The following is an 11,765-nucleotide window of genomic DNA, read 5'->3' on the forward strand; positions in this document are numbered from 1 at the left end:
TGGTGGGCAAAAATTGGACTATAGGCAGATAAAAGGATGGTAAATATTTAAAAAGAAAGAATCAAAAAGGAGAACATTTTTTGTGAGAGTGGTATTTAGTGGTCTGATTTAGGAATCAGTATTCTAAGTTTTAAGACCTTTTAAGAGATACTCTTGAGGGCGGCGCCTGTGGCTCAGTGAGTAGGGCGCCGGCCCCATATACCAAGGGTGGCGGGTTCAAACCCAGCCCCGGCCAAACTGCAACAAAAAAATAGCCGGGCGTTGTGGCGGGCGCCTGTAGTCCCAGCTGCTCGGGAGGCTGAGGCAAGAGAATCACGTAACCCCAGGAGTTGGAGGTTGCTGTGAGCCGTGTAACGCCACGGCACTCTACCCAAGGGCGGTACAGTGAGACTCTGTCTCTACAAAAAAACAAACAAACAAAAAAAAAAAGAGATACTCTTGAAAAACATTTCCAAGGTGACAACCCCTGAACAAACAATAGGGAAATAATAAATCCCCAGATGTTAATCTGTGCAGTGCGGTGCACATTAACTTACCTGGGTGGCTCAAATGTGGGCACTCTTCCTCCATTATCCATGGTTCCTCTCCTTGTTCTAGCCTGAAGATCACCTCTGGTTTAGCAACACAATACCCTGTTAACAGGAAATAATTTAGGACTTGAACCAGGCAACCTAGACTTCTTGGCCACTGAAGTGGGGGAAGCTTCTGGAGCTGCTCAATGAAGATGCCATTAGAACACTTCACTGGAGTGGTGGACATAACTATCTTCTTGCAGTGAAAAGTGACCCACTGACACTGATTGTCTTAAAATTAAATATCATTAAACTACGTAAGTACCCCTGGTCTTCATAAGTAAAAAAATAAAAAACACTATTGGGAATTATGTGGTAAACAGGACTTACCTACTGAGACCAGGTTGCTGTAGTTCTCCAGCATCACGTCTCTATACAGAGACTTCTGACTAGGGTCCAGGTGCTGCCACTCCTCCTGGGAGAAGCCCACAGTCACATCCTTAAATGATATTAATGTCTGGAATTTGTGTTCACTCTGAAATATTCAGAATTAGATGACATGGAAAAAGACATATTGCACTAATTCTTACCAAGATTATTGTTTACAGATTAACAAAATAGTTTATAGAATATCTGTACTGCTTTATACTCTGGGAGGAAAAGAGAAATCATAACAGATTGTCTACCATTGCACTAAGGTATTAATTCCTGCACAAAAATTATCATTTTTCCACAATGTACCAGGAAATACAGTAGAACCTCTATCATTAACCACCTCCCTACGTTGACCAGAACCGCCTTAATTTGACCTAATTTTCACAGACTGGACATGTATCACATGTACATTTCGGTACAGTAGGCCTAGTTCCTTATGTTGACCACCTCCATACGTTAACCAATTTGTTACAGTCACTTGGGCGGTCAACTTGCAGAGGTTCTACTATACTAAGATTAATAATCAAGGAACATACAATCTGCTAAGTACAGTAGAACCTCTGTATTTGGGAAGAATTGCTTATCTTTTTGATTTTAAATCTTCTAACCTAGGAACATGGTATATTTCCTACACTTATGCCTGTAGTAGTTCTAGTTTTTTGTATATCTATTGTTAGTTATTTATATGTTTGTTGTAAACATGTTTGTTGTAAACATGTTTGTTGTAAATATGTATATCTTATTGCATTTTCTAACTACTTCTTGCTAATATGTAGAATTTTTTTGTATTATATATTGACCTTTTATCCAACAATTTTTCCACCCCAATTTATCAGATAACTATACATTAGTTTGAACTCTATGTATAAACACATATTCTGGGAATGATACTTATTTTTTTCCAATTCTTATGTCTTTTTTTATTGAAGTGCTAGGTCCTCTAATATGTGATAGTGAATAGAAGAATGGGTGTGCTTGTCTCAATTTTATTCTCAAAGAAAAAGTTTTCCCTTCAATATGTGGTTTTTGCTATTTTTTCTAGTATTCTTATTGCACTGAGGATGTCCCATTCTATTCTTATGTAGTTTTCTTTTAATCATGAAAACCTATTAAATTTTACCAAATGATTTTCTCCATCTATTGAGGCTATCAGATGATTTGTCTCCTTTTTAATTTACTGAATGACATTGACTTTTCAGATATAACCTGATATTCCTGAAATAAGCCCAACTTGATCACAGTATATTTTGGGTTTTTTTGAGACCCAAGTCTCACTACGTCACCTGGGTAGAGTGTTGTAGCGTCATAGCTCATAGCAACCTCAAACTCTTGGGCTTAAGTGGTTCTCTTGCCTCAGCCTCCCAAGTAGCTGGGACTACAGGCACCTGCCACAACACCCAGCTACTTCTTGGTTGCAGTTGTCACTGTTGTTTGGCAGGACCAGGCTGGATTTGAACCCACCAGCTCTGGTGTATGTGGCTGTCATCCTGCCCTAGCCGCTGAGCTATAGGCACTGAGCCCACAGTATACTTTTTATACCCTGCTGGATTTTTCTTTTTTTTTCCAGACAGAATCTTATCTTTGCCCTGGGTAGAGTGCCGTGGCATTATCATAGCTCACAGCAACCTCAAACTCTTGGGCTCAAGTGATCCTCTTGCCTCAGCCTCCTGAATAGCTGGGACTACAAGTGCCTGCCACCACACCCAGATAGTTTTTTCTATTTTCAGCAGAGATAGGTGTTGCTCTTGTTCAGCCTGGGCTTGAACTCCTGAGTTCAAGCAATCCACCCACCTTGGCCTCCCAGAATGCTAGAATTACTGGTATGAGCCACCACACCTGATCTCCACTACTAGATTTAGTTTGTTAATATTTTATTTGGGATTTCTATGTCCCTGAGATTGATCTTTAATTTTTTTGTGATATGTTCTTGTTAGATTTCATAGTCAAGGTTATACTGACTTTATAACATGAATTCTTTTTTTTTTTTTTTTTTTTTTTGATGCAGTTTGGCCGGGGCCGGGTTCGAACCTGCCACCCTCGGTCTATGGGGCCGGCGCTCCATACTCACTGAGCCACAGGGGCCGCCCCATAACATGAATTCTTATGCTTCCTCTTGCTTTTCTCTGTAAGATTTTAATTTGGTAATATTTCTTCCCTAGGTATTTATTCACTTATGAGGTCAACTATGCCTGAAATTTTCTTCATAGAAGACTTTGTAGATTCAATTTTCTTAACAGATAAGAGACATTAGATTTCCTTTCTTTTTTTTATTAAGAAAGTCTTGGTAAATTGTATTTTCCTATGAATGTGACCTTTTATCCCTAAATTTTCAATGGAAGGAAGGGGAAGGTGCCAGAATCTTTATACCAAATCTTTTGGGAATTAATAAAAGCAAGAACTTATCATCTATTGTTGATAATATCTTCTTCATTATATTTTCATTGACTGTAGGACCTATATGAATATTTTTTTTCTTCATATCAGATATTGGTGAATGGGCCTTTCCTCTGTGTATCTTGATCAGTCTTACAAAAACATTGTGAAGTCCATCAGACTTTTCAAAAAACAGACCTGGCTTTATTATTTCTCTATTTTATGTTTATATATATATATATATAATATATTTTATAGAGAATAAAATATATATATATATTTTGTAGAGACAGAGTCTCACTTTATCGCCCTTGGTAGAGTGCTGTGGCCTCACACATCTCACAGCAACCTCCAACTCCTAGGCTTAAGGCGATTCTCTTGCCTCAGCCTCCCGAGTAGCTGGGACTACAGGCACCCGCCACAATGCCCGGCTATTTTTTGGTTGCAGTTTGGCCGGGGCCGGGTTTGAACCTGCCACCCTCGGTATATGGGGCCGGCGCCTTATCGACTGAGCCACAGGCGCCGCCCAAGGTTGATTTTTTTAAATTAGGTTATTCATTCTAAATATTTTTGACCATCTACTATGAATTATTTTACATGTTTGGATCACATGCTGCGAACAAAATAACCTGCTATTCTGCAGTCTGCATTGCATGCATGCTGAATTACTCTTAGGATTAGTAGACTGTAATAGATGGAATTTGTTAATGTTTTCTTTAGAATATCTGCATCAAAAATTAAGTATGAACTGTTGATCAACATTTTGGTTTGGTATTAAGTTTATGATAGTTAATAAATATTTTCAGTCCATTATGTGTTGCTATAAATGAATACCAGAGGCTGGGTAATTAAAGAAAGGTTTATTTGACTCATAATTCTGCTGTCTGGAAAAGTTCAAGATTGGGTATCTGGTGAGAGCCTCTGGTAGAAGGGCAAGAGGGGGCCAGGTGTGTAGAGATAACAGGTGAGGGAGAATGCAAGAGAAGGAAGGAGAAGGTGCCAGATTCTTTATAACAACCACATCTTTTGGGAACTAATAAAAGTGAGAACTTACACCTTCTTCCCCAGAGAGGACATTAGTCTATTCAAGAGGGCTCTGCCCCCATGACACAAGCACCTTTTAGTAGGCCCACCTCTAATACTGGGATCAAATTTCAACATGAGGCTTGAGGGACAAACATCCAAGTAATAGATGTATGGAATATTTAAATTACATAAATTATCATTTTACTTAATGGTGGCTATAATTTAATTCTAAAAACTTCTGGACCTAGTGATTTTTCCATGGTAGATCTTCAAGATCTTCAACTTATTAGTAAGTCATATTTTTGATTATTGGTCTTTAAACCAATTTTCTATTACTCATCTCTCAAATATATTAACACTTACAAATCTAACACAGTCCACTGTAAAATAAAGTGGTGAATAAATAAAACATTTTACCTTTTTCATTTTGTGCTGTTCTTGAGAAGATGTAGACAAGTTTGAAGATATAGCTAGGTTAGAAAAAGAGGAATGAGGTCATGAAAGATCTGGTCTGCCCTATAGCTCCTGAATAATCTTGCCCTAAAATGCTATACTCCCTGGAGAAGAATGATAATGACCATTTGACCCCTCAGAATGGGTAGGGGTAATGGTGAATAACCATATAACATAACTCTAATGTAATCAGATCACTCTTGGGCATAAAATTTTTCACGGGGAGAATTTAAATATTTCCTTTCTAAGGATTTTAATAGTTTAAATTTCTCTTGGTGTTCACACAAAATTTAAAATGACAGTATTGGTTAAAACAGTTAAGAATACATTTAATAAGGGAACACAAAGAATTCACTAAAACTGCTATACGTAAGCCATCAATTTTCTTACTTATGTTATTTAACCTGGTTAGTGATTCCACAGAAAGCCATAAAAAGCAGTGCTTCAAGGGAAAAAAAAAAAACCTGTTTTAATTTCTTTACTTATCCTTGTTGCTATTTCTCAAAAGGAAGTTTTATAGGACACTCTGAAGTATCTAAAAGGCCAGACTGATTACTCCATTTTGGTATAACTCCATTTTGTGACAGACCTAATGCAGGTCCCCAACTTGACCCCCCTCCAACATCCTGCTTGGCCAGTGCATGTCAAACTGCATCCTGTGTTGCACAATATCTAGTGGGCAAAGAAAGGCCGAAACCCCAGAAATAGCATAAGTTCTCTCTCCTGCAAGCCTTCCTGTTAACTGCACAGAATTCTGCTTCTGTAAAATTCTGCTTTGCTCCCCCTGCATCCTCCCCAACTAGAAAGAGACTATAAAACTCCAAGAGAACCTAACCTCGAATGGAGAAGCATGAATCGTATGTATTCAATTTTGATTTGAGTACAATTGATGACAATTAATGACATGGTAGGGGTGGGAGAAAGGGAGAGGAGCAGAAAGAGAAAGGAGGAAGGGGTGGGGAAAGGAAGAGCAGAGAGGGAGGGGGGTGGGGTCCTGGTGTGTGCCACACCTTTTGGGGGCAAAACACGATGTAGGAGGGGCTTTGCCTGATAAATGCAATCAGTGAAACCTGGTTTCTTGTACCCTCAATGAATCCCCAACAATAAATAAAAAAAGAAAAATTAAAAAAAAAAAAAAAAGAGAGAACCTAACCTCAGAGTCCAGAGTTCTTTGGGCATGAGCCTGCTGTGGACCACTGGCAATAAAAGGACTCAAACCCCCTTCGGTTTCAGAACGCTGGCGCTCTGACTATAATCCCGTTCTTGCCTGGGTACATTTAGAGCCCCCAGCAAGATAGCCAGCTGGAGGGTCCTACTCCCTGTGGGCCCAGGATGGCCAAGGAATTACAGAGGAGGTACCCCTGAAACATTCCAGGGCCCCGTAATTTCCTGGCACTACCCTGAGAGCCCTGGAAGGACAGCAGCCATCTCAACCAAAAAAAATTAGCCATCTGGTTCTCCTAGGAGGTAAGGTGGCTGGTTCTTTTTGATTCTGATTCCAGACACCCCGATGACAGCCCAATCTCCTGCTCTCTGCGTGATCGTCAGGATGCTGACTGCTGAAGGAGGTGGCCCCTGGTCTGTAAGTTTGGTTGATGCACATTGTTGGTCTCTGTCTCTCACGTTGCTGTTTTTGTCCATAATTATTGTGTCTACTGTCCTCTTATTGTTTTCTGTCTTGGGAGGGGGCCAGTCCAAGGCCCTGATGCCCCTCCAATGTATGGCGAAGAATTTTTTGGCCAGATTCGCAGATGACTATCGCATGAAGTTGTCTAAAAATCGGCTATGGGTCCTGTGTGAAATTGAATGGCCCTGTTTAATGTTAAGTTGGAAGTCTCTTTCATATAGGGTTTTGTCTAGGGGTAGATATCACATTTCGGCCAGGACTTGGTAGGTGGAAAAACACCCTTTCAAAGTTAATGAGTGTATTAATGAATGAATGCAGTTCCTCCACTGGGGCAAGGTTATTAGGTCTTAGCAGTTTTTGTCTCAAGGAAGGAATTACGATATATGCTCTCTACTCAAGGTGAAACAAAACACTAATCCCCCCATCCCCAAAAAGTTTCAGGCTGCTTTATTCACAACCTTGCTAGAGCCCAAAGGGTGTGGCCTAGAAAAGAAAGCCTGTTTATGCCTAGAGATGGGGTTCTGATTTCTGAATTCTGTATCAATATTCTAGAAAATGTCTCTCATTTGTAAAATGTAATAATTTGGTTGTTTAAATTGTTTGGAAAACTGAGTCTTTGTCAAAGAATAAGACTCTTGCCTTTTAAATCTTCTAATTAACAGTTTAGCCAAGTGAATAATTAATTTAATAGTAAACTGTGATCCTGTTCTGTAAAAAGTGGTTTTTTGAGAGTAAGAAAAATTAGACAGAAAGGAAAATGGCATTGGGTAAGAAAGGTTCTTGTGTGATAAATTTTATCCTGAAACAGAATGTTAATTTAAGAAAGTGAAAGGGAGGGCAAACCAGGAGGTTTAGGATGTTTGTAAATTGTCTGTGCAGGTTAGATAAGCTGAAATTTGTGAAGGAATTTATATGCTACAGTTGACTATGTATTGCCTTTAGAATTTTTGACTTGTAACCCTATTTGAACAAATGTTTTAAGCCAGTGGTTCTCAACCTTCCTAATGCCACGACCCTTTAATATAGTTTGTGGGTTGCGACAGGAACCTGCTGCTTTAAACCTTAGATATTTGACAAACCTTCCCAAAATCCAAACTCTAAATTTGGTCTTTTTGAAATATTAAGACCACTGGGCAGGGCGTGGTGGCTCATGCCTGTATGTAACCCTAGCACTCTGGGAGGCGAAGGCAGGTGGACTACCTGAACCTGAGCCAGAGCGAGACCTCATCTCTAAATAGCCGGGTGATGTAGTGGGTGCCTGTAGTCCCAGCTACTTTGGAGTATGAGGCAAGAGAATCACTTGAGCCCAAGAGTTTGAGGTTGCTATGAGCTATGACACTATGGCACTCTACCAAGGGCCACAGTGAAATTCTGTCTAAGAAAAAGAAGAAAAAACACCACTGAAAGTCTCAGATAGACATATTAGGCTTATTCAGTATGTTACAACTGTATAGGAAATATTATAAAATATAAAATGGTTAATTTTCTGTGGATTATGTTTATGTATGTTCTAATACTATAAAATATTGGTCAGTCTCACTGTATGTTGTCAGTAATAAATTTAATTCATCTCAGAAAGTGATTTTATAACTGGCCAAGTCCAAAGTTTGTCCTTCAAAGAAAGTAGTGGAAAAGGCTGGCAAGTTCTCTAGAATTCAAATTTTTGGTGATTTTGGAGATATTTAAATACATTGGATTAGAAGCAAACTTCCAGGACTTTAATTAGAAAACTAACACGTTCATGAGTATTGCTAATCTAACTTTAAACAGAACAGAAATCAGTTACATGAAACCGCGCTGATTTGTTAATGCTTTTTGTTTGAAATATTGCTGATTCTTTCTGTTTTCCAGAAGTCAAGAAAATCATTTTCTATCTTTTAAGCTATTTACAGCTTTTGGCAATATGTGTACTTATGAGCAAAATTTGAAACATTTATTTTTTTCTCTCTCCTTGATTTCTCCAGAATTTGAAAACCATTTGTAAGTATTCTTAATTTCTGACAATACAGATATTCGTATAAGTTCCATAAGAATCTTTTTTGTTCTATAGGACACAATGAAAAGCATAATTTTACCAAGTCTTTGACTGGAATAGCATTTTCAGAGGTATCCAGATTGAGTTAAGGAATTAAGGTTCACTTTTTAAAAAGGCCCGTTGAAAGACTGGCCAGGTACCACATCAATAACATTTCCTGATCTGTGGTAAGTAAAGAATGCACTTTCTGAAAGATCTGGGAATCACAATTTGCTGTAGGACCTCAAGAGAGGGGGAATTTAACCAATGCATACAGGCATCTAATGGCACACATGAAACCTGGGCTGGAGAAAGGCTTTCAAGTCTAACCCAAGATCCCTTATGAAAGTTTCTAGCAAAGCCAAATTTTAAAGGGAAGACAAGCACAGATGGCTAATAATTATTCTTGCTGCCCTTTATATAAATAATCAGACCCAGTATACTGAAATTACAGTTTATTTTGGCAATTAAATTAATTCTGCTATAATTTGTTTTTAGTAAAGTGAGAAATTAGAGAGAAAAATGGTTCAAAAGGGAAAAAACTGCAGCCCACTTGTATTAAATTCCAGCCTTGTCTGCAATGCCAGCTCATAAAATGAGACACAGCTGTTTGTCTAAACTGATCTGTTAAATGGGTCTAAGAGACTAGCCAAGGAATACAGAATTATATACAGTAGTTATATTTGCTCTGAAGCCAAAAGGCTCAACAAAGGTTGCCTGTTGGCTACACTGAAAAAATTTGTTTAGTATTAAACACTATCTGCTGTGTCTGTATCAGCAGTTCTCAACCTGTGGGTCATGACCCACAGGAACTGTATTAAAGGGCCACAGTATTAGGAAGGTTGAGAACCACTGGTCTATATAGATAACTCAGGAGAAATTGGAACCTGAATAAAAATTTCCCAGTAAGTGGTGTGGCTGCAACATGGCCTCATAAGTGGCCCCACACCCAACCGATGTTCAGGAGTACTGACTTGAATTGCCCAGAACTTTGCATCAATTCTATAAGGACTCTTAAAACTAAGTATTTTAAGAACTGTGCTAAAAATGTAAAATGTTTCCATTGGGCGAACCTTCGCCTCAAAATCCAGAACTTGTACACATTTGCGGGAGACTGCTAAATGGTTTCATTCTCTTACCCTGAACCCAATCTTGACTTCATCCCTGTCAGTGTAGGAAAGCCAGAAAGCCACAAACATAAGCAAGGTGGCTCAGGTCATGTAGAAGCCACATGAAAGCCATGGGGATTTCTATAAAAAACTGTGTGAAATATAGAGACTGGCCACAAAGGAGAAAGAAAAAAGACCAATTAAGCAGAAATTTGACCAACCAAAAGCCTTCAAGGCACTAAAGGAAAAACTGTAGGCAGCCCTGGTTCTAGGACTCCCAGACCTGGCCAAGCCTTCTGAACTGTATGTATCAAAAAGAAATAGAAATCTGAGGGAATACGTACCCAGAATGTAGAATCTTGGGCAAGACCAGTCACTTATCTCTCTAAGCAACCTGACAAAGTGTTAAAAGGATGGCCCCTGTGCCTAAGAACACTCACAGATAATGCCATGCTGGTGCTAGAGGCTGGTAAGTTGACTTTGGAACAATACTGAAAAGTCTGGGTACCATATGCAGTGGTCACTGTTATGAATACCAAAGGGCACCATTGGTTAACCAACTCATGGAACATCAAAGCTTACTGTGTAAAAATCTGAGGTTGGTTGCAGAGGTTGTATGCATGAGGCCATGCACTTAGGATAGAAGAAAAAAAAATTAAGCTTCTGGGGATCTTCTGGGGAGATACTACAATATTCCTCTGTTGGCCACCCTTGCCAAGAAAGTCATCCAGCATTGTGTGGCATGCAACCAACACAATGCTAAACAGGGATCATCCCTGCCACCTGAAATTCAGTCCGACAGGGAAGTCCCTCTGAAGATGTGCAAATGAACTATATTGAGTTGTCCAGATGTAGAAGAAACCAGTACTTACTAATCCTACCCAGCATGTACTCAGGATAGGTGGAAACCTTCCCCACCAGGATAAAGAGCGCTCCTGAAGTAGTAAAAGGGTTGTCCAGAAAAATCATCCCACAGTTTAGGGTGCCACTCCAGATTGGATCTGATAATGGATTGGCCTTTGTAACAGAGATAGTGCAAATGACAGCCAAAGCCTTGAATATCTCCTGGAAACTACATGTGGCATATAGGCCTAAAAGCTCAGGCAAGGAAAAGCACATGAACAGAACCATAAAAGCAGAATTTGTAAACTCTGCTAGGAAGCAAAGCTTAATTTAGTACAGGACTTGCCACGGGTCTTGTTTAATATTAGATGTACCCCTTCTAAGGGGTCAGGGTACCCCATTATAAGATAACATATAACAGGCCTCCCCTAATCCTCGACAATTTACCAGGGACTCCTAAAAGAACTGGGAGAGACTGAATTAAACAGGCAGTTAGAGCCCTAGGAAAAGTAGCAAAGAAGATCTCCACTTGGGTAATTAACCATGTTCTGTTTAGTCTTTTGTAACTTACACTCTTTCTCTCAAGAGGATCAAGTCTAAGTCAAGGATCAGAACCTGGTTCCCCTCAAACCAAGGTAGAAGGGAACCTATGGCGTCACCCTGACCACACCCACAGCAGCATTGGTAGAAGGGATCCACGCCTGGGATTCATCACAGCAGGCTGAAGAGAGCTTCACTGCCCCCATGGGAAGCAAAAGACAGATCCACCAACCCCTGCAAAGTAACTTTTGAGGCAGTCAAGGTGCCCTGCTCCAGTGACATACCGGGAACTGGCTGGTCAATGCAAGGCAGAAGTCTGAGAAAATTCCTCATGGAGCTTGTCTTAATTGGTCTTCGGACTTAGGGAATGGGGGAGGAGAAACGTTATCTGTGCACCCACACCAAGACACAAAAAGTGACTCTTTTATGGCTTTTATGAATGCAAAGGCATTCCCCCCCTTACAACATAGGCATGGGCATAATGCCCTCCCCCCCCAGTAATCCAGACCAACCTCTCCAGTTGTCCCTACATGGCTCCCTAGCCCGGAAGACCTTGTTGGGAAAGCCACCTGTGTCTGGTTATCTCGGGATATAACCAGTCAAACTTCCCCTTCACTAATACATATAATTCAATCACAATTCTAAACCTCTCTCTGGCCTACTCTGCGCCTGGCCAAATGGCACCTGGCTGGCCTCCACCTCGCGCTTAACCCTGTGCATCACTGCTACTCTCCTGAATGGCCAGCCCACTCTTTTTGCCATAGTCCATGTGCTTCCTCAGGTCTATGTTTATAATGGCTCAGAAAGAGAAAGCCTGAGGTCTCCTCGCCCTG

General features: G+C 40.1%; 1 protein-coding gene across 1 annotated transcript in view; it reads right to left on the reverse strand.

Moving 5' to 3' along the window:
- The window catches only part of LOC128582430 (zinc finger protein 33B-like), a 58,334-nt gene extending 46,927 nt beyond the window's left edge, over positions 1-11,407 (reverse strand). Inside the window, exons 1-4 of the mRNA XM_053586351.1 lie at positions 11,217-11,407; positions 4,764-4,816; positions 903-1,047; positions 537-632 (exon numbers count right to left, since the gene is read on the reverse strand). Coding sequence (XP_053442326.1) covers positions 537-632; positions 903-1,047; positions 4,764-4,816; positions 11,217-11,265 — 343 coding nt within the window. The 5' untranslated portion in view covers positions 11,266-11,407. The remainder of the gene's footprint in view (positions 1-536; positions 633-902; positions 1,048-4,763; positions 4,817-11,216) is intronic.
- Positions 11,408-11,765: the final 358 nt, after the last annotated feature.

Source organism: Nycticebus coucang, chromosome 3 (assembly GCF_027406575.1).
Source record: "Nycticebus coucang isolate mNycCou1 chromosome 3, mNycCou1.pri, whole genome shotgun sequence".
NCBI classification, from domain to species: Eukaryota; Metazoa; Chordata; class Mammalia; order Primates; family Lorisidae; genus Nycticebus; species Nycticebus coucang.